This window comes from Maudiozyma barnettii (genome assembly GCF_903064755.1).
Source record: "Maudiozyma barnettii strain CLIB 1767 genome assembly, contig: KABA2_04, whole genome shotgun sequence".
Classification (NCBI taxonomy): Eukaryota; Fungi; Ascomycota; class Saccharomycetes; order Saccharomycetales; family Saccharomycetaceae; genus Maudiozyma; species Maudiozyma barnettii.
Genome location: NW_024545241.1, coordinates 1,206,194 through 1,227,776, shown reverse-complemented (window position 1 = coordinate 1,227,776; position 21,583 = coordinate 1,206,194). Strand labels below are relative to the sequence as shown.

At 33.4% G+C, this 21,583-nt stretch overlaps 11 protein-coding genes and 1 non-coding gene across 12 annotated transcripts; 7 read left to right on the top strand and 5 right to left on the bottom strand.

The window, feature by feature from the left end:
• Window positions 1-5: 5 nt before the first annotated feature.
• On the top strand, window positions 6-1,256 carry PGK1 (phosphoglycerate kinase; the record flags this gene model as incomplete). Its single annotated transcript, XM_041550595.1, has 1 exon — window positions 6-1,256. The coding sequence occupies one exon, from the start codon at window positions 6-8 to the stop codon at window positions 1,254-1,256; it is 1,251 nt and encodes a 416-aa protein (XP_041406529.1).
• A 181-nt stretch (window positions 1,257-1,437) lies between these two features.
• Window positions 1,438-3,156, bottom strand: POL4 (DNA-directed DNA polymerase IV; the record flags this gene model as incomplete). Its single annotated transcript, XM_041550594.1, has 1 exon — window positions 1,438-3,156. One exon carries the CDS (start codon window positions 3,154-3,156, stop codon window positions 1,438-1,440), a length of 1,719 nt encoding a protein of 572 aa, XP_041406528.1.
• An 850-nt stretch (window positions 3,157-4,006) lies between these two features.
• On the bottom strand, window positions 4,007-6,862 carry CWH43 (Cwh43p; the record flags this gene model as incomplete). Its single annotated transcript, XM_041550593.1, has 1 exon — window positions 4,007-6,862. The coding sequence occupies one exon, from the start codon at window positions 6,860-6,862 to the stop codon at window positions 4,007-4,009; it is 2,856 nt and encodes a 951-aa protein (XP_041406527.1).
• Window positions 6,863-7,322: 460 nt separating this feature from the next.
• Window positions 7,323-7,394, bottom strand: KABA2_04S11902. Its single transcript has one exon. It is a non-coding gene; the product is annotated as a tRNA-Met (tRNA).
• Window positions 7,395-9,042: 1,648 nt separating this feature from the next.
• MAK32 (Mak32p) lies at window positions 9,043-10,077 on the top strand (the record flags this gene model as incomplete). The annotated part of the gene is made up of 1 exon (XM_041550592.1): window positions 9,043-10,077. One exon carries the CDS (start codon window positions 9,043-9,045, stop codon window positions 10,075-10,077), a length of 1,035 nt encoding a protein of 344 aa, XP_041406526.1.
• An 18-nt stretch (window positions 10,078-10,095) lies between these two features.
• On the bottom strand, window positions 10,096-10,758 carry PET18 (Pet18p; the record flags this gene model as incomplete). The annotated part of the gene is made up of 1 exon (XM_041550591.1): window positions 10,096-10,758. One exon carries the CDS (start codon window positions 10,756-10,758, stop codon window positions 10,096-10,098), a length of 663 nt encoding a protein of 220 aa, XP_041406525.1.
• A 503-nt stretch (window positions 10,759-11,261) lies between these two features.
• Window positions 11,262-11,528, bottom strand: MAK31 (Mak31p; the record flags this gene model as incomplete). Its single annotated transcript, XM_041550590.1, has 1 exon — window positions 11,262-11,528. The coding sequence occupies one exon, from the start codon at window positions 11,526-11,528 to the stop codon at window positions 11,262-11,264; it is 267 nt and encodes an 88-aa protein (XP_041406524.1).
• Window positions 11,529-11,915: 387 nt separating this feature from the next.
• On the top strand, window positions 11,916-12,113 carry HTL1 (Htl1p; the record flags this gene model as incomplete). Its single annotated transcript, XM_041550589.1, has 1 exon — window positions 11,916-12,113. One exon carries the CDS (start codon window positions 11,916-11,918, stop codon window positions 12,111-12,113), a length of 198 nt encoding a protein of 65 aa, XP_041406523.1.
• A 365-nt stretch (window positions 12,114-12,478) lies between these two features.
• Window positions 12,479-14,611, top strand: NPP1 (nucleotide diphosphatase/phosphodiesterase NPP1; the record flags this gene model as incomplete). Its single annotated transcript, XM_041550588.1, has 1 exon — window positions 12,479-14,611. One exon carries the CDS (start codon window positions 12,479-12,481, stop codon window positions 14,609-14,611), a length of 2,133 nt encoding a protein of 710 aa, XP_041406522.1.
• A 2,150-nt stretch (window positions 14,612-16,761) lies between these two features.
• On the top strand, window positions 16,762-16,899 carry PMP1 (proteolipid ATPase; the record flags this gene model as incomplete). Its single annotated transcript, XM_041550587.1, has 1 exon — window positions 16,762-16,899. One exon carries the CDS (start codon window positions 16,762-16,764, stop codon window positions 16,897-16,899), a length of 138 nt encoding a protein of 45 aa, XP_041406521.1.
• Window positions 16,900-18,681: 1,782 nt separating this feature from the next.
• Window positions 18,682-20,121, top strand: SLM5 (asparagine--tRNA ligase SLM5; the record flags this gene model as incomplete). Its single annotated transcript, XM_041550586.1, has 1 exon — window positions 18,682-20,121. The coding sequence occupies one exon, from the start codon at window positions 18,682-18,684 to the stop codon at window positions 20,119-20,121; it is 1,440 nt and encodes a 479-aa protein (XP_041406520.1).
• Window positions 20,122-20,385: 264 nt separating this feature from the next.
• Window positions 20,386-21,570, top strand: CPR7 (peptidylprolyl isomerase CPR7; the record flags this gene model as incomplete). The annotated part of the gene is made up of 1 exon (XM_041550585.1): window positions 20,386-21,570. The coding sequence occupies one exon, from the start codon at window positions 20,386-20,388 to the stop codon at window positions 21,568-21,570; it is 1,185 nt and encodes a 394-aa protein (XP_041406519.1).
• Window positions 21,571-21,583: the final 13 nt, after the last annotated feature.

The following is a 21,583-nucleotide window of genomic DNA, read 5'->3' as shown; positions in this document are numbered from 1 at the left end:
TAACAATGTCTCTATCTTCCAAGCTAACTGTTAAGGATCTAGAATTGAACGACAAACGTGTCTTCATCAGAGTCGACTTCAACGTCCCATTAGACGGTAAGAAGATCACTTCCAACCAAAGAATCGTTGCTGCTTTGCCAACCATTCAATACGTCTTGGAACACAACCCAAGATACGTTGTCCTAGCTTCTCATCTAGGTAGACCAAATGGTGAAAGAAACGACAAATACTCTCTAGCTCCAGTTGCTGAAGAACTACAAACTTTGCTAGGTAAGCCAGTCACTTTCTTGAACGACTGTGTCGGTGCTGATGTCGATGCTGCTGTTAAGGCTTCTGCTCCAGGTTCCGTTATCCTTTTGGAAAACTTGAGATACCACATTGAAGAAGAAGGTTCCAGAAAGGTTGACGGTAAGAAGGAAAAGGCTTCTCCAGAAGCTGTCTCTAAGTTCAGAAAGGAACTATCCTCTCTAGCTGACGTCTACATCAACGATGCTTTCGGTACCGCTCACAGAGCTCACTCTTCCATGGTTGGTTTCGATCTACCACAAAGAGCTGCTGGTTTCCTAATGACTAAGGAACTAGAATACTTCGGTAAGGCTCTAGAAAACCCAGAAAGACCATTCTTAGCCATCCTAGGTGGTGCTAAGGTCGCTGACAAGATCCAATTGATCGACAACTTGCTAGACAAGGTCAACTCCATCATCATCGGTGGTGGTATGGCTTTCACTTTCAAGAAGGTCATTGAAAATGCCGAAATCGGTGACTCCATCTTCGATGAAGCTGGTGCCGAAATTGTTCCAAAGCTAATGGAAAAGGCCAAGGCCAAGGGTGTCGAAGTTGTCCTACCAGTCGATTTCGTCATTGCTGATGCTTTCTCCGCTGATGCTAACACCAAGATCGTCTCCGACAAGGAAGGTATTCCAGCCGGATGGCAAGGTCTAGACAATGGTCCAGAGTCCAGAAAGTTGTTCGCTGCCACTGTCGCTAAAGCTAAGACCATCGTCTGGAACGGTCCACCAGGTGTTTTCGAATTCGAAAAGTTCGCTAACGGTACCAAGGCTCTATTAGACGAAGTCGTCCAATCCTGTCAATCTGGTGCTACCGTCATCATTGGTGGTGGTGACACTGCCACTGTTGCCAAGAAGTACGGTGTCACTGACAAGATCTCTCATGTCTCTACCGGTGGTGGTGCTTCTCTAGAATTGTTAGAAGGTAAGGAATTACCAGGTGTTGCTTTCCTATCTGAAAAGAAATAAGTATTTTCTTAAAATAAATTTACTTCAATTTCTTTTTTGTATAAACTAAATAAAAAATAACGCTTAAATAATGATTCATAAGTTAAAATGAATAAAAGAGGAAACTATTAACGTTTCCTTCTTTAAAAAATAAACAAGCTCCTGTAGTAGGAATTATTTTACTTTAGTTTAGCCAACTATACTATATATTAGACCCTGTGTTGAATATATAACGATCCCATTGTCCTTCTGTTCTATTATGAGGTTCAATGTAGTTCAATCCAAGACATTTAAAGATATTCTTTTCATCGTAACTTTCAATAAGTTTATTTTCTTTGAAAAGACCATGTTGCGTAAGACTGAGACCTTGCGATATAGCTCGTAACCGTAACCATCTATTAAATTCACCAGAACCCGTGTAATGAAGTCTCGCAGCACCCAATTCAGACCACTTACAACAAAAGAAATCAAGTCGCCGACAGACAGGCATATCTGGGGAATTATTTGAGCTTTTTGACAGATAGCTGTCTATCTTTTCCAGTTTTTTGCACTCTTCATTTAATTTATCTGAATAATACTGGCGGTATTTATTTTGATCCAATTTCACCCCCAGAAAATACTTCTTTAGAATTTTATCTTCTCTCCAATGGTGAGTTGTGGCTTTTGATACTTGCATTTTACATGTTTCGAATAATTCTTGAATCATGGGTCCCATATACTCCTCTATATTTGAGTCCATCTGTAAAGTACATTGAACATACCTTTGTCTGACTAATTCTAAAACGACACCTGCCATAACTGGCCCTAGTTCCCCTGTATCGTTACAATCTTTACTGTAAAATAATAGATCAATATCACCACAATTTTCTTTTCCTCTTATATAACTGCCTAATATCTCAACTTCACATTTTGAGGATATCTGCCTTAATGCTGATCGAACAATTTTAAGATGTTCCTCACATTCTTTTCGGGGTATCATCTTCCCCCAATCCTCATAATAAGCCCATCCTAGAAGAATAGGCCACTGCTTAAGAATATCATGAGGTGAATTTTTTACAACATCATCAAACGTTTTAAGATTTAAGATATCCCAACGTTTTGCAAGATTTGCTCCTACGCCGTAACAATGCATAAAGTAATTCAAGTGACTTGATAACTCCAAAGTTTCGTTTAAACCTGCCAAATACCCTTGATCCAAAATAAGCTGTATTTTCCTGGCAATACTAGGTCCTATATGTTTAAGGTTCCTCCGTGCATCATCTCCAGATTTGATTCGAAAGGGAGTATTCTCAATTGATGCTTTCGCCAATTTATAACTACGTGCACGGAATACATCACCTTCAGAACTGTATTTCGTGAACAGTTTCCCCATAGCATTAATCAGGAGTCTGTTGTCATTTTGAGTTCTCATAATTTTGGATTTACCAATCTTTTCCTCTTGCGCTGGCGATACATTTATAAGTTGAGCGTATGGTCGGCTATTTGAATCTGTTGAATCAAAGGACACATCTGTACTTTCCTCAGAGGATTTATTACTGGATAAGGGTCTCGATTCATCCGAGATATGAATGATTCCACATAATTGAGACATTTTTGAATATTGGCTTAGGTCTAATTTATCTTCCTCAATACATTTGGGTATAGTACTTGTGGGTATACATTTCAGACCCTTTGCTTCTATTATTTGGATCAACTTATCATATTCAAGAGTAAACTCTCTTCTAAATAGTTCCTGGCGTATAAGTTTATTCTCTTGAGTATCTATATATGTGTCATTTATTAATACCACAGTATTTTGGTCAATTTCTTTATAAGATGAAATTATTTTACCGCCATTTTGTATGATGGACTTAGATATTACACCTATAGATCCTGTTTCATTATTTGGAAGGAACAAAAAATTCACCTTGTCAAATAACATGAGACTGCCATTAGATACATTGTTGTAATTTTTCTGAAGTATTGTACTTGATTGTTTCTAAGCTTATGTTGGCTACTTATGTATAAATTTCAATCAATGCTTCCAGTTTTTTTTTTTGCAAGAACCTTAATCCATCTGAGGCGATTTTTTATTTAGTAACAACGAAATATCGTTATAAAGACTATTAATGGGAAATACTTATAACCAACATTTCTACTGACTTTTAAAACCTGCGTTATTACTTGAAAGACATGAATCAACTTTTAATCAATTTATCAAGAACTGAATGGAATCCAGAAGCATATGGAAAGTTTAATATCAACGGTTAACAATAAGTAAGAAAATCTAAATAAGTCAGATTGAATTTATATATGTAATCACTCTTCTATACCCACCTTTTGTAGAAATTCATAAAGGTTGGCTCAAACGGTGTTTTTAATTATTCTCTGCCAAATACGCACCAGGAAGAGTACATGTACCCTCCCCTTCTGATTCAGATGATACTACACAATGAAAATTACAGCACCTTTTGAAACATGATTTGGCATTATTGATTAGTACTTCCTTTAAAACTAATATCTAAAAACAAACCTTCAAACAACAAAGGACAAGGTATTATTATATAACTTAGACGATTGCTCTTCTCTTTATATAGTGCCACGAAACACTATTTTCTCGTTTGACCGAGACAGGAAAAATTTTCTGGCTCAAACAAGAATACGTTAGGTCTTGAATTTAGCGTTGAGAGCCCTAGCGCCCCCTTTTGAAGGGCTATAGATTCGGCTTAAAGATCTTAACTATATATATATATATTATTGTATGTACATTTTATTGTTACTTAAATTGTGACTTAATGGAAGTATCTTGGTTCATCGAACACATGGTAGTGATGACCTCTTTCACCCTCACCTAAAAACATCTCTGGGAATTCCATATCTTCTGATTGTCTTTCATTATTGTACTCTGTGTTATAGATAGAATCACCCTGTTCTTGCAATTGATCAGAGTTTAAAACTTGGAATTTACCCACTTGTAATTCGGTGTCTGTAATGGTACCTCTGGAGACTCTAGCGTAACCGCTTCTCTTGATATCTTTGTACAAAATATATTCACACCATCTATCATCGTCTGAAGGGTCAATGTCATGCATACCAGATGTCTCACTGACATAATTGTTGTAGTTGTCAACCAGTGGGTCAGTCACTAGATAACTCAATAAGATAGCAGGACGGTCTGTGCTTCCCATTATCTTTGCCATACCTTCAGATTGCAATCTTCTATCTTCTTCATCCTCTTCTTGACCACTGTGGAAAACGAAAACATCGACTAAGATATCATCATATGTCAAAAGGGTGGCATGGATGGCCGGAGCTAGTTCACCGACAGGAGATGGTAATAAGTAATGAGTAGAGTTAATAATTGGAAATTTAGACAATAAAGCGCAACCCCAAGTATTCTTATTTGGACCAGGCCCGAAGTCAGCGTACATATTCAAATCATGTGCAATTTTATTAGTTAAATCCCTGTTACCCATTGTAATACGCTGTGTGTCTGTTTCTAATAAGCCAACAACATCAAGCTCCATATCGCTGAACAATTCAGACATACCATCTTCAGAAGCCCACATGTCGTTGTCTAAACCGAAGTGAATAGTCCAGATACCAGCGGTGATCAACTTTGAATCAGGATGATAAGGTTGTGGGATTCCAGTAGGCTTAATTTGATAGGAGAAACCACCGATAGCACCCGCAATAATTAATGTCAATAATGTCATTAGCCATTTGAATTTCTTACTCATAACAATTGGAACCTTAGACTTAGACCTTGAAGAGAAGAATGTCCCAATTAGAATACCACCAGTACTAATAGCCAAAACAACATGTAATCTTTCTCTCAATAACCAACCAAATGGCACAAATGCGTAGGCAACCGTCCACACATGTGCTAAGACTAGAAAGACGTATAGTAAGAAACCGAATGCGAAAACAGCAACACTTTTAGCATCTGACGTAGCAACGATAATATTTGGAATTAACCATACAACTGAAACGACATAAAATAAACCACCAATAAACTTAGGCCATTCTTTAACTTCACTAGAGTATAATACAGCAGTAGATAAAGTTAAAATGACGGAAGGTAGAAATGGTCTTCTCATAAATATAAAAGAAGTGGAGGCAGCGAATAGCATTACCGCACAAGTCAAAGCACTCCAAGGCCATTGCAATGGACCTTGAGTTTCTTGACTATAGCCTTCCCAAGACCAATAAATAATTGTTGATGAATCAACAAACATTTGGTGAATGCTGAAAATTAATGAACCAAACCCAACGGCGATAAAGAACTTCGAGAAAAACCCAATCTTTGGCTTGCTTATTGTACATTTAGCAAAGTTGATTTCGTTCACATAAGGTGTCATCATACTAGAAATCAAAATTAAAAGCATAGCTTCCTTATTCCAGCCTTGGTTTTCATCGTGTAAAATTGGCCAAATTGGATTGTTAGAATAGAAGCGCATCTTAATAGCCACTGAAATGACAAGACCGTATACCCAACTTGAGACGTAAGAACGTAAAATTTGATAATCTGATATTCTAATTAGATTCAAGGCAAAATTGGCCATAGTAATTGCAGTACCGATAGAAACAGTAATTAATCTTGACTCTGGTTTACGGATTGCATACGAACCAACACCAATTATTGCACCCAGCATAAAACCATGTTTACGAATAATGAATTGGACGAAAGGTAGATAAAGAATAATTGGACCTGTATATCCAAGAATGGCTGCTTCATAACCGGAAATACCCATGTACCACAATGGGAAATGCCATATACTGCAAACCAAAGCTGTTAAATTCGACCAAAAAATGAATGCATTAAAAGTATTAACGACAAGGTAAAGACATGAATCATAAGGTACTAACTTGCCGTTTTCTTCTGTTGATACTATCTCCTTTTCTTTAGGTAGATGAACAGTTTCAGAATTTTCTTTTTTAATCTTAATATTATCTTCTTTGGCATGCTTCTCTACCACATTTCTCGAAAAGAAATTGGACTGTAGTAAGCTATCTAGTGACAGAGTAATGCTAATAGTTTTAAAATCATGATAGGCAAGTGCATCAAATCCAATATCTAAAAATATTAATGACCATTCGAAATAGGCATATCTAGAGTAAGCTCCAGGTACAATCATAACTTGGTGTTGATAGTACTGATATAGCATTGGGGCTAACAAACCAAAAAATGTGACAGTCATTATTATCTTACTTTTCTTAAATTTAGATAATCTAGAGATTAGAATATCCCATGGCAAAGTTAGAACAATATAGACAATCATGAAAATATCGTGAGCGTCGTGATCGTCAGTACTGGTGATGTACACCCAACCACCGCACGATACTGTTCTCATGGTCCCTATGATCAGGGTTGAAAGAGAACGGTTGATGTAATAATGACCCAATAGCAATAAAAATCTGGGGAATGCTGTCAATGCTATTAAGATCTGAAATATGGATCTCTCCGGATATCTATCACCTATTGTGGCTGAGACACTTGGAAACCATTCATCAGGATATCCATAGTGGGCATTCTCCACAATCTTATGAAAATGTAGACTATAACCAGTGGCTAGAGCCACTAAGAATGCAGCTGACGCACATATCGTGTGTGTTAAAGGAATGATCTTCCCGTTAACAGTTACCATTTCACCTTCGAGTAGTCAATGAACCAACGCACTAATATTTTAACTTTTGCGTTTTAAAAATAACTTAAAGGCCACCAAATTGGAATATGTTATAATATTAAATATAACTTCCTGAATCAATTCAATGCTTGATAATGAATTATATCTCGAGCACCCTAAGGTAGATCTAACTAAATACCTGTCACTGTTTTTCTTTTTAATTTTTTAATTTTTTAATTTTTTTATTGCCTTTACGAAAGAGAGCGTTTCGCGATTATTTAATAATAAATACCAAAAGAGGAAAAAAAATTTGTCAAAGAGAGGCTAAACTTGAGAGCGTTACCAGTACTGGGAGAAAGGAATTGAATTACATATGGAAGTTCATTTATCAAAATTAAAACCAAAGATGTTGATGTTTTCAACTATAAGAACTGGCTATCTGATTTAATGATTCAATTTGGAATAAAAATAATGGAAAAATTAGCGCCGCTCGGTTTCGATCCGAGGACATCAGGGTTATGAGCCCTGCGCGCTTCCACTGCGCCACGGCGCTGCTAATTTTATGAATTTTTGTATTGCTATGTCAGATGATTGAAGACAAAAATATAGCCGTCTGTTATATTTAATTGTTAAACAGAGTTGCTGTTGTTTGTGCTGAAGCAGACATGTTAAACAGAGTTGCTGTTGTTAAACTGCTCATCATTTGTGCATAGTAACGTTGGACTATGTAGCTCCAATAAACCCAATGTAGGGGGAACTAATACTACATTATGCAGTATATATCATGTGTTATTATATATACGGTAGTGCAGCACTCTCTAAATTCTACTTATATTAGCTACCTTCTCCTTCAGATAGGTTAAGCTAATGTTAACCTTTTTAGTGCTGCCGCTACATATTTAACATTTATATAAGATATAAAAAAATCAGACGACTATAAGTTGATTTTATAATACAATAAAATTTGTTCAGTTAAAGAGAAGATGACTAATATTCGATTTTCCCATCAAACTTCTCATCTTTTGTGCATATGGTATACATAGTTTACATACTGTGGAATATTTAATGTTCTGTACATATTACATTAGGGGATTTGTTTTATGTTATTCTGTAAAAAGTATTACCTCATCCATTTCACCTCTCATAATCATCTATCAGGATGATATCTAGAGATGACACATATGAGTAAATGTGCATAAAGGTATTTCTTTATGCACATTAAAATTAAGTCTGATATATATAACCCTTAATTTCTAATACTTCGTTATTCATAATAATTGACTTAAGTTCACTTTTGTATTGAGGAATTGAAACTAACATATATGTTTTTAGGGGTATTGACGATGAATATAAAATTAAGTTTCTCCTAGTTAATCTAACTAAACCTGGTTTGACTTTAATTTTGGATTTTGTTCCTACTGAGGGGATTGCATACACAGATTACGAAATGTTACTAGAATATATGACTAATTATTACTACTACCGACGATAAGGGATTGACAGCTTGGACTTTACTTAACTTTAGAAAAGTAGGATCTATTGAAGATCATAATAAAGAATTTGCTGTTTGGTCATCAATACAAATCGAGGATGATAGAATTCCAGGGCCTCGGTTGGTTGTTCAATACATCTTTGGTTTGCAACAAAATCTACAAATTAAATTCATGGGGGCAAAAGAACACAAATATAATAGTTTGGAAGATACTATGGATGCAACTAAGGAAAAAAAAGTGAAGATAATCATGAAATCAGATAGGATGATTCTGGAGCATTTTTTGACAAGATCTAGGCATATATTCGACAATAATTTGCAGAATGATATTTAGTTGGTATATTGTTTAGACCATTTGAAAGTAATAACATTAATGAGACCGTTGGATCTGTATTTTTGCAATCCCATCAATTCGGGCAGAACTATTACATCATATGCAAACTGAGGGAAGAAACAACCAAGAATTGACACAAATAATACCAATAGTAGGTGTGGTACTACCAATATTTACTATTTTCTTTATTTTATAATATAGTGTATTTTAACATTTTGTTTACTTTTCTCAAATTATCACTTTTTAAAGATAAAAATGTCTTTCAAATAATTCAAAAATATATAAGTCATACCGTTCCAGTAAACAAATTTTATTCACAAGACTGATGATGTAATTACAATACAAAGTTACACAGAAGTATAAGTTATTTAAACAATGTTATTTACAACCAATGGAATGATCATCTTGGATGATATACATACGTCGTCTGGGGAACATTATTCTGACGTTGTTGGCGGTGCAGGAACATATGCCATACTTGGATCCTGCATCGTTAGAGATGGTTTAAGTGGGTGGATTGTTGATCGAGGTTCTGATTTTCCCAACAAGATTACAAAAGAGATTGAACATTGGAATTCTGGTGCTATTTTCCGTGATTCTACTAATCGATTGACCACTAGGGGTGCAAATTTTTATGGTGAGAATGATTTAAGACAATTTAAATATTTGACACCCAAAAGACAAATCACTGTTCTGGATTGGATTAATTGCTATGGAGTAACAAATGTAAACAGTATAAAATGCATTCATCTAGTTTGTTCACCCGAACGTGTTCAAGAGATTCTAGAAGCATTGTCTCAGATTAGGAACGATAATTTGATGGTTCCCACTTTCATATGGGAGCCATTACCAGACTCAATGATTGTTGAAAACTATGACACTATTAAACAGATATTGGATAGACATGAAAATATCATCATATCACCAAATTGTGAAGAAGGTGCGCGTTTATTTGGTATGAAAGAACCTCGAGATATTGTTCAATGCAGGGCCTTACTTTGCAAATTTACAGATTATATGAAACCGGAAAATAGTTGTGTTTTGAGATGTGGTAAAATGGGTAGTATGATATTATCCCCAAAGACTGACGATGGTACCAGAGAATCGTCTCATTTTCCTGCATATCATTTACTGACTCCAGATAAAGTTGTAGATCCCACAGGTGGAGGAAATTCCTTTCTTGGAGGGTTTGGTTTGGCTTATGCATTGACTAAGGACTTTCAAATTAGTAATCTTTGTGGTACAATAAGTGCAGGCTGCAACATTGAACAGATTGGCGTTGCCCAATTCGACTCAATTAGTAAAAAAATTAACAATACGCTGACATTCAAAGAACGTGTCGAACATTACATTAAACTATACAATCTACCGCTCTCAGTGGACGATATATATTCTAAATTATACAAATAGATATGAGGGCCAAAAATTTCAAGCCTTGTAACAATTATCAAAGAAATTGTATTCATGTTGTAAGACAGTAGTAAATTGTTTTTCAACTTCTTCAATTGAGAATTTATTTACTTCTGCTTCTAAGAAATCACACCATGAAATGAAATGCTCACCATCATGTAGATCAATCCATGTTTGATATTTCCAATGTAAATTTTCCTTCTTTGGTGAATCATGAGCCCAACTTAAATAAATTTGTTCACAAGCCCATATGATAGTAATATATTGAGCGTAAGTCATGCTTGTATCGACGACACTTTCATTAATGAATTTAATATATTTATCGACACCAGGTAGCATTATCCCTAAAAATTTTTGACGTTCATTTTCGGATGGTACGGCTGGTTCCAAATATTTTAAACAATCTCTAAAATAGGTATTTTCATCATTGGCAAAAAACCCAATTTTTTTAGCCAATGTTAAGAGACTACTGGATTCTGGAGCTAAAGAAGTAGCTTTGCAAATCAATCTTAGACTAGTCTCGAAGAAGATCAGATCCTGAGCCAAATAAACATACAAAGTACGATCGTTTAATGTCCCTTGACATAATTCGTTAGTCAATTGATGTTGAGTAGTCTCCTTATACAAAGAAGCGTATTTCGAAAGTAGAGCCTGTGTGGTACTACTAGTAGTAGAATTCATAATTAAGGGAGGCCGTATGGAGTTCTTATTGTTCCAGACAATAAAATAATTAAAAATACTAATAAATACGAATAATAGTTTGAAGAAACTGTATTAAAAAAGTAAATAAGAGCTTCACAATCTGACAACTATATATATATATATATATATATATAATGAACTATCAATTGCTTTCGTCTGATAATCTCATTACACACTGAACCTTATATTCTGCAGATGTCACAGGATTCCTTACGTATATGCCCAGTCGTTACCTTATTATGGCCATTCTTAGCTCTTAATGCTCTTAGGAGTCTCTTCCGGTCATCAGCATATTTCATCGAGAGGGAAAAAACAAAAAACAGAGTATTTCCACTAAATAGGCTGAGGAAGAGTGTGTGAATGCCGTGAATAATTAGTATGACCACTTATACATTGATATTTTCCATAATGAACGAAATATGAAAGGTTATCTAGTTAAGCAACTTACTCGGATATTCCAATAGAGGGAGAGAGTTCCATAGTTAAATAATATTTTTCTGAAGTTGTCTTTTGTAATCTTCCAACCTATTCACATAACTTTTCTGGATCTGTATATCACGTATAGTGAGGAACGGAACACTGACCAATCCCAACTTACGCACATTATCGGGACAACACTCTTCGACTTCATCGAGTAACAAATTAGCTTGAGCATCAATAGCGACTAAAGTGCCTTTCAGTAAACGGACTTCACTGACTGTTATATATAGGGTGGATCCAATTATATCCTTCAATGTCAGGGTATCCATAACTGTAACGAATGTATATATACAAGTATCTTGGGTTATGGGGGAATTCGATCCTATGCAAACCTATTACGCTCTTGTTCAGGTCTGACAGGTAGAATCGACTAGTTTACCTTCTCTTCTCTTAATATATATAACGTTGCGTTGAGTTTGGCAGCGGGTTAAAGTAACCGTATAGTTGGCCGCCAGCGAAAAAAAGAATAACGAACAAACAAAACTTCAATTCACTCAAACCGCGAAATTCAATAAATTAGAATAATATCGTTTTAATTTATATAAAGATTTGGTTAGTGTTCTTAGTATTGGTAAGAAGACAGACTTGAAGTGGGTAGATTGAACTACGAAGTCAAGGAAAGTGCTTTGTGTTGAATCGTATATTGGTTGACCGTGATGTCTCAGAGAAATGACAACATAACGCTAAAGACAGCTACTGCCTATCAGTTGCTTGCACAACGTGAAAATATGTGTGAATTGTTTAATTTGATAGACCGTAGCGAGTTAGATACATATTTCGTCAACAAAGATAAGAAACAAGAGACACTAAAGGAGATGAAGGATAGATTGGAGAAGTTAAAGAATGAGCTATAAAGCTTATATGTCTGTAATATAATATATACAACTTTTCTAATATTTATAACATCTAATTATTTTCCTTCTTTCTTCTTTTTTGATGAGCCTAGAAAACGGAGTTAGTCGGACGTACAAATAATAAAATTTGATAATCTGAAATATTACTTAATATTATATAGGGAGAGTCACCTATACCTTCTTTTAATATAGATGAGCTAAGTACACAACACTAGAAATAAAAGTAATATCAAATTGTTCCTAAAGAAGAAGCTTGTATTTCTGTGTTGTATTATAACTTAAAAGTATAGTTGGAAGAAAAACAAAAAGGCTCACGAAATATCCCCCATTCGTAAAATATATAGAATAATCTTCATGAAAAGAATATGAATGATCAAGATATATTTGAGGACGATTTTCTAGATGAAAACCAAGAGAACCATGAAAATAGAAGTCGGCAACTATGGAAACGTGCGAAATTTTGGTGGTTAAAGAATATAGTGCATGGAACTGTAGGAAATTCAATGGAAAGGATTGGTGTACCGTTATACGATTTGACAGCTGATGGTCATGAAATACACAATGATAATGATAGTGATATTGATGGTGTTGAGCCTCCTATGTTTTTAGATCATAGATCGATGAAGAACCAAGCCAATCTTAGACGTTTGAAATATATTGCTATTTTATCAATGGTGACCGGATTGTTAGTGTTCTTAACGATAAAAATATTCGATTCCGATCCCGATGCATCTGATCATAGACATACCAAGTATGGTGCTAGTAATCATCCTTTCCAGACAGAGTTCGATCCTAATATCAAATACAATAACGGTACACATGAGTTCTACCCTATCAACATTGTCTTAAAGATAGATGGATTAAATGTCGAGGATATTCAAAATGACGCAATGCCGCTATTTAGCAAAATGTATAACGGTGAGTTTTCAGAGAGTCATTTACTAAGGAACAACTCGGTGATGATTGCAAAGGATGGGATGGTTCCCGTGTTTCCACTGTCCAACGACGCAAATGTTTGGAGTATGATGACAGGGTTGACGCCTGGACAACATGGTGTTCTTTTCGATGGAGACAACAGTACGGCTACTTCAAGTGGATTCGTGTCCAAAAAGAAACAGAGACATGACAAGACTCAATTCGAGCCGATATGGTCTCGTATGGAACAAGTGTTTCAAAATTTCAAAGTTGCCATGGATAGTTATTTTGTCTGGAATCATGGGAACCATACACCAACGTATTATTTAGATCGTGAATTGAAGGAGAAACACGCCAAGCGTAGTGACTCCGAGACTATTGAATGGATCATTGGTTTGATAGACACATATTCGATTCAACAGCGACCACAATTATTTTTAACCTCATTTACTAATTATGCTAGCAAGATGTATAGTGAAGGTACTGCAGGGAAAACTGAAGAATTACGTAACATTGATACATTAGTGACCAAATTGATTATTGAATTAACCAGACGTAATCTAATGGCTTTTACAAATGTTATCCTGGTGAGTAATTTTGGATTCACTATAGATACAGTACCATATGACAATATCTTGACTTTAAATGAATTATTAAATGAGGATTCTAAGATTGGTTCGCAGATCAATGATCGACTAGTGAAGTCTTCACAAATCAATGATAATCTGCTATCTATCTATATAGATAATAAGAATAAGAATGAAGTATATAACAAATTGATCAGTGGGCCTCATAGAGACCATATTCAAGTTGATTTGAAAGGTGATTCACAGTCGGAATGGTATACAGATAGTAACAGCAAGAACACTAGAGATAGGATGGGAGACATCATGATCATGCCACGTATAGGATATGGGTTTAAGGAATCGAAGAATGGGGACAAGATGAGTAATAAGTATGATGGAACGAAGTTTAAATTAAATTCAGAATCTGAATATATATTAGGTGGTTATCCATTGAATCAGAGTGATACTGATGATGATGACAAAGAAACAGGGGAGACTATTAAAAATAGTGATGGATCTTCTGTATTCATTGGATTGGGTCCTGTATTTTCTGTAACTGACCATAACAATAATGGAGGAGGAACAATTCAATTTATGGAAAATATGTCTAATAGAGCCATATATGAAATCTTGACAGAGATATGTGGGTTAGCAATGCATGATAGAAATAGTGAATCATTAATACTAGATCTTGATAAAAATTTATCAATTCAACATACAACATTTTCGGAGAACGAACAAGAAGAAGAGGAAGATGTAGAACAAGAAGAAGAAGAAGAAGAAGAAGAAGAAGAAATGTATTCATCAATTTCTGAAAAATCCGTTACCATGACAACCGTCAGTGCAACATCTGCTAGTGGTTCACTTGCTGCTCAGACATCACAAGGTACGACAAGTAGTAGTAGTAGTACATCAGATTCAAGTTTAGACCATATCATATCTGACGGTATGGAAGTCATTGATGAAATCTTTCAATGGCTACAGGACAGTCTTAGCGATCTTACAGAGACTAATTAAAAGAAACGATATCCAAACTACTAAAATACATGCAAAAACAAACAAACCCTTGTATAATAGACAGACATATAACCAGATATTTACCGTTTATAAAAAATCATTTCTTGTTTCTTATTTCTCAATCTAGTATGTTACTAAACCTGGATATATGATAGAATAAATGAATTTTAAAATTTCATAAATATGACATTTAATTGCAATATTGCCTCATAGGGTAAAATTTCAGTTAGGAAATGGGCACTAAATTCATAACCTGAATCCTTAAAAATCAAAAACTATTCGTTTCCTTCATTTATTTTACTTTCGCAATTAGCTAATAAAATAATAACGACTATAAGAACCCTGATTATTCTAACAAGACCTCGTAGAACAACGTGATATTTAACCAAATTCGGATATTTTATTTTATTTGAAATGAGTTGGGTCTGCTCAATAAACACAGAGCAAACAAACAAATGCAGTATACGAAAAAGGGGAATGCCGAAACGGGCAAGTCTACTTTCAGTTATAGATAAACAAACGACGTTGAACGAAAACAAATCCGCTAACTAAAATGGAATTGAATGGCGCTGCGGGCTTTCCTATTAGATGGCATTACCAAAACAAGAAAAGCCAAAAGAGCACCCGCGCGGTTTCTTGTTATTTTATTTCTGTTGTGATTTGTTTTTCTGGCGCGGACAATATTGTCAGGACATTTGAATGGCAATTCGTCGGTAAAATAAATCATAACAGAAAGCATTATAGAATGAGGCAAGAAGTAAATAGATAAATTTTACTGTTGGAACACCCACACCTCTACTGGGTTGTCCAAGAAATCGACGAACAAAATATTAAAAAAGTGAAATAATTGCTACCACCTTTTCCCTCTACGAAAGTTGTATTTTAACAGCAACATCAAGCCATGTCCATTTTTCTGGGTTAGACTTACGTACAAATCCATTTTGTTCCCATTTATGTATTTATTTCTTACGTATAATTATTGGCTCTGTAGTGAGTAAATCCTTTCACCACTCAATTTGTTTATAATATTACTATTATTATATTGACGATGATGATGATGATGTTGTTGTTGTTTGGAGATTAGAGGTAGCAAAGGGTGTCTATGTATATGTAAAGTACCTATTCTATCTGAATAACAAGTTTAGAAAGATACCTACGTATGTACATTTTGTATTATCTTGTTCTGGTATATATGCAATTTGACTTATTAAATCTCGGATAAATATCCCTCAAACCAATAAGCTAAATATCTCTCTCATTTTTCTTTCATTAGCGAGATATTTTAATCTTCTTTTTTTTTGTCTAAGTAACGTAAGAAGAAAGAAGGTGATGAATAATATATTGTCATTAATTAACATTAGTATTGTCTTTTGCTCTTCTACCTATCTACTTTGGTATCACGTTTAAACAAGATTTTTCATTCTTTTTTTTTTCAATTCATTTCTACCCTTTCTGTGTAAAAAAATAAATAAATAATAATTACCATCATCATCACCATGTTTTTGTGCGTATCATCAGGTTTTATTTTATTACTCTTCCAGTTAATGGATAACTGATACATAATGTATCTACGTATATCTATGTGCAAAAGGGTAAAATAATAACATCTATCCATCCGCTCTCTCTGGTGTATGTGCTCTATTTGTTTTCATTTTATTTTAGTATCTTAAATGGGAATAACTAACTTATTTTACTATCTCTCCTTTCTTCTTCTTGATTATTTGTTTTTTGTTATTGTTATTTGCTATTTGTTATTATTTTCCCTTTTTTTAATGATTTTTTTTCTCTCACTATCAATCATCATCTCACTTCGGTTTCTTCAATAAACTATGTAATATCATGTTATTATTATCATTTTTTTTCTTTAATAAGGATTTCTTTCTTGAAGTATAAATAATAATTGATTGTAATGATTTATTAAATTTATTACTTATTTCTCTTCTTTTCCTTTCAATTTCGTCCCTTCCCCCTTTTTTCCTTCTGCATAAACATTTTCTTTTTCTTATTCTATTTCACTCTTTCATTTATTATATAAGCTATTTCATTTTCACTTTTAATTTAAAGATATATTTTCTTCTCTTTGTTTTTATAAAGTACAAAAAAACAGTTCTGTAAGAATATCAATCAATCTCACATAATCTCACACAACAATGACTCTAACTACTAATACTTTGCCAGGTGGTGTTATTTTAGTCTTCATTCTAGTCGGTCTAGCTTGTATCGCTATTATTTTAACCATCATATACAGAAAATGGCAAGAAAGACAAAGAGGTCTACAAAGATTCTAAGTTTATTAATTTAATTTAACTTAGATATACCTCTTTTATTTCATACATTTTCTTCTTCTACTTCATTTTAAAATGAATTAGAAGTTTTGAAAGAACAAACATTTTTTATACCCCCACAAATTGAAGCTTCATTAATTAGTTGGTTTTCTGCTTATTTCAAGATGATTTAAAATATATTTTTTATTTGCATATAAATTTATTAAAGGAAATTACGGTTATTATACTCAGGTTTTCTTTCTTTTTCTTTTTCTTTTCCTTCTCTATATTCAAATTCAATTATAATAACTAATAATAATAACTAATATCTTTTTTTTTATTCTTTATTAGAAAAGGAAACAAAAACAAATAAGAATTAGAAGAAAAAAAGATTATTTAATTCTTCCTTTTTTATTTTTAGTTTTGCATTATTTTTATCCCTTTTTGTTAGTATTGCAAATACTGCTATTATTGATCTTACAAACAAACCAAATTCAACCCCCCTCCAAACAACAAATATAAAATATTTTCACAATTGAGATGTTGATTAAAGTCTTATAAAACTTTTATTCACTTCTTCAATGATTTTAACTGTCAAATATAATTTTTTTTACTGCTGTTTTAAATTTATAAGATGCGTGATCTTTACCATTTTTTTTAATATTAATTGTGTCTAGTGTGATTCACAATATAAATTTTCTTTTTTACTTTCCCTAATATTATCGACTACTTTCCCAAAGATTTTATTACTTTTAACAACTATGGATCCACTTTTATTTTAGTATTATTATTTTAAATTCAAGAATTATTTTATCTTCTAGAACACATTTTTTTTATCGTGTGCGTTGTTCTACTAGAATCCTACATTATTTTTGGTTATTATTATTTTTACTATTGTTTTATGGTCCAATAACGAAATAGTTGCTATTATTTCTCAATTTCTCAAGAAAGTATTAGTCGGTTATTATTAGGTTAGTTAATTTGATTAAAGTTACTACTCCTTAGTTTTTAAGATGAAAGTCTTTGTGCAGATTTTCGATTGATTGATACTTTTTCATGGATTCTCCTTTTTCCAACCCAACCCATTTTTAAACAACTTTTTAGTTTTTTCAAAACAAACGAATTCAAATTTCATGGTTAATTTTTTTTATTGCTAATGTGTTTCTTTCTTTTTTGTTAAAGGGAAGAGGACTGTCCAAGAATACTATAAACGAATGAATTTGTGTGTCTCATTCTTTATCGTTTTTGGTTTCAGTTTTATGCCATCTAGCGACATTATGAAATTACATGACTAACTTTGTTTCGTTTTCTTTTAGTTTGTCGAGGGTTTCATTTTTTTGGCATATTGTTTTATCAAGATTTTTCCATTTTGAGAGATTATCTGTTGGTTTTTCTTTAAAAGTGTGTTTTAAAGATTAACATAAAATAAACAGTCTCGGATTATCTTAATTTCCTACAACAATATTTCAATGTTGCATATATTAACTTCTATGTAATATTTCTATTTATGAACCCTTTCCATATATATATATAAACTTTTTAATCTTTAATAATTATTTTGTTTTGTGTTATCAAAAGTTCGTCATATTATTTAATTGCATTGCTTTTTCATCTTCAATGACTTATATTTTATAAAATTTATCAATTGGTATTTTTACGGGAACGAGACAGATTTAAGTCATAATTTTGAGATAGAAAAATTCAACCATAATAAACAATTTCTTAATGATAAAAAGAAGAATCAACTATAATACGAAACGCATGAAGAGAGGTAGGTAACTAATCGGTTCCTTACCAATATAGATCATGTTTCCTAAAATCGTTATAAAAAATTTCACTTCAAGGTATCATTCATTAACAAAATTACCAACCATTAATCAATTGTTTCATAATGTTGCGAACAAATCAATCAAAGATAAGGATATTATCCCTGAATTGAATTGTCACATACAGTCTATCAAGACTTTAAAAAATGTCACTTTTTTAGATTTGTTTGATGGAACATCATCACATCCGTTGAAATTAGTCATTGATAACAATATGTCGACTCATAAAGACATTCTAAATGAATTAAAGATGGGCCAAGCGATATCTCTTTCAAAATGGACAGTAGTAGAGACCCCAAAGAGAACTCAACAATTTGAATTATCTCAAAACTCTGATTCACGTATAGAAATCTTGGGGAAAGTCCAAGAGGACTACCCTTTACAATCAAAACAAAAACTTACTGTTCCTTATTTACGTTCGATTCCATTGTTGAAATATAAGTCAAATTATTTTGCTTCTTTGATAAGATTTAGATCTTTACTTCAGTCTCAATTGATCGAAATATTGACAAGCCAAGATTTTATAATGTGCAACCCTCCTATTTTAACCTCGAATGATACAGAGGGAAACAACGAAACCTTTAAAACAATACCTAAAAACTTAAACCTTACTGTCTCAACTCAACTACATTTGGAAATATTGGCTCAAAGTTTAAAGAACGTCTTTACTATCAGCCCATGTTTTAGAGCAGAAATGAGTGATACAGGAAGACATCTAGCAGAATTTTGGATGCTTGAATTAGAGTCAACAAACCTTTACAAATTGGAAGATTTATTAGATTGTGTTAAGTACCTTATAATTAACACAGCAGAATCATTGCTATCTTACAAGAATATCGATAGCATATTACCAAATGATAATCTGCTTCCATCAAATACACTAAATAAGGATCAAATAAAGGAAAGATGGTCCCATGTAGCAAATCCTGATAATTGGAAACACATTACTTATACGGAAGCAGTAGATATATTAAAAGAGCATTATCAAAATCCACCAACTTGGGGTGAATCGTTATCATCGGAACAAGAAAAATTCCTTGCAGAATCTTACTTTAATAAAGATAAAGGTGCATTTGTCTTAATTTCTCAATATCCAACATCTATTAAACCTTTTTATATGAAACAATGCCCCGCCAATGATAAAGTTGTAGATTGTTTTGATATGATCTTTCCTGGTGGTATGGGTGAAGTTGCGGGTGGTTCAATCCGTGAAGTTAATATTGATACTTTACAAAAGGCAATTGGCCCGGACAAAACAACAGATCTGGACTGGTACGTCGATTTAAGAAGATTAGGCTCCCTGCCAAGAGGTGGGTTTGGTATTGGAATGGAACGTCTCATTGCTTACTTATTTGGTTTGCAGAACGTCAAAGATGCCATTCCGTTCTTCCGAGTGATGAAGGACAAGATTTCGTTTTAGCTATTCAATATAGACCATGTAAATAATATAAATACACTGATACCATACATAAAGAAGTAATGACCATTTTCTTTATATCATTTTGGCGATGACCTCATCGTAGTACTCAATGTTATTTTTTTGCGTTCGTGAAGTAAGTTTGAAAATTTCCTACGATGGATAAAACAATGCCTCCTACTATTACACATACAATTACTTCACAAAAAACATCGATCATCATATACAAATTAACGCTACAAATATCACTAATAAGCGGTGTTCATCATGTCTGAAAAAATACAAGTATTCTTTGACATCTCTATCGAAGAACAAAATATAGGTCGTATTGTTTTCGAACTTTTTAAATCTGAAGCACCACTTGCAACTGAGAATTTCCTTCACTTATGTAGAGGTGATTTAACAAAAACAATAAATGGTGAGGCCAAACAATTAACATATAAAAATAATTTCTTCCATCGTATCGTGAAGACGTTTATGATCCAAGCTGGTGATATCATCTATGGCTCAGAGAAATTTGAAAAATCTGACGATATTGGTAAAGGTGGTTGTTCTATATATGCAACAGATGATGAAATAGCAGAACCTGTTGATTTACCTTGTTATGGTAAATTTAGGGATGAAAATTTGGGAGAATTCACAGAACCTTTTTATCTAGCAATGGTTACTACTGGGGAACCCGATTCTAACACATCTCAATTTTTTATCATGACAGGAACTGCTCCCCATCTAAATAACAAACATACAATCTTTGGAAAAGTTATTCACGGTAAGTCTGTTGTTCGAACTGTTGAACATGCTAATGTAGATTCTGATGGGTTTCCTGAAAAACGTATAAGAATATCCGAATGTGGCGAATGGAACAATACAATGCCAATTCCCCTCTATAATGCATCAAACAACCTAATCGGTGGTGATATATATGAAGAATATCCTGATGATGACAAAACCTTTGATCCAGAAGACTTCAATAAAGCATACGAAGCTGCATTTACAATTAAAGAATCTGGGTCTCAACTGTTCAGATTGAAAGATTTCCAAAATTCATTTTTTAAGTACAAAAAATCTTTGAATTACATTAATATGTTCATACCAGAAGGAGAAGTTGATAAAGAGAATAATTTGAAATTTTTGGAATTAAAGACCAAGGTATATTTGAACCTGTCACTTCTGTCGTTCAATTTGAAAAATATAGATGGTTGTATTACATATGCCAAATATGCTCTCGAGTCTCCTGGAATAGAAAATAAGGACAAGGCAAAGGCGTATTATAGGATAGGAAACGCATATTTGAACAAAAAAGCTTATGATGACGCTTTGACAAATTATAACCTTTGCAAAGAAAACAATCCTGATGATAAGGTGATTGATGTGAAAATTGTAAATGTTGAAAACATTATAGAACAAAATAAAGAGAGGACAAAGAAGAACATTGCTAAATTTTTTAGTTAACAATTTCTTACTA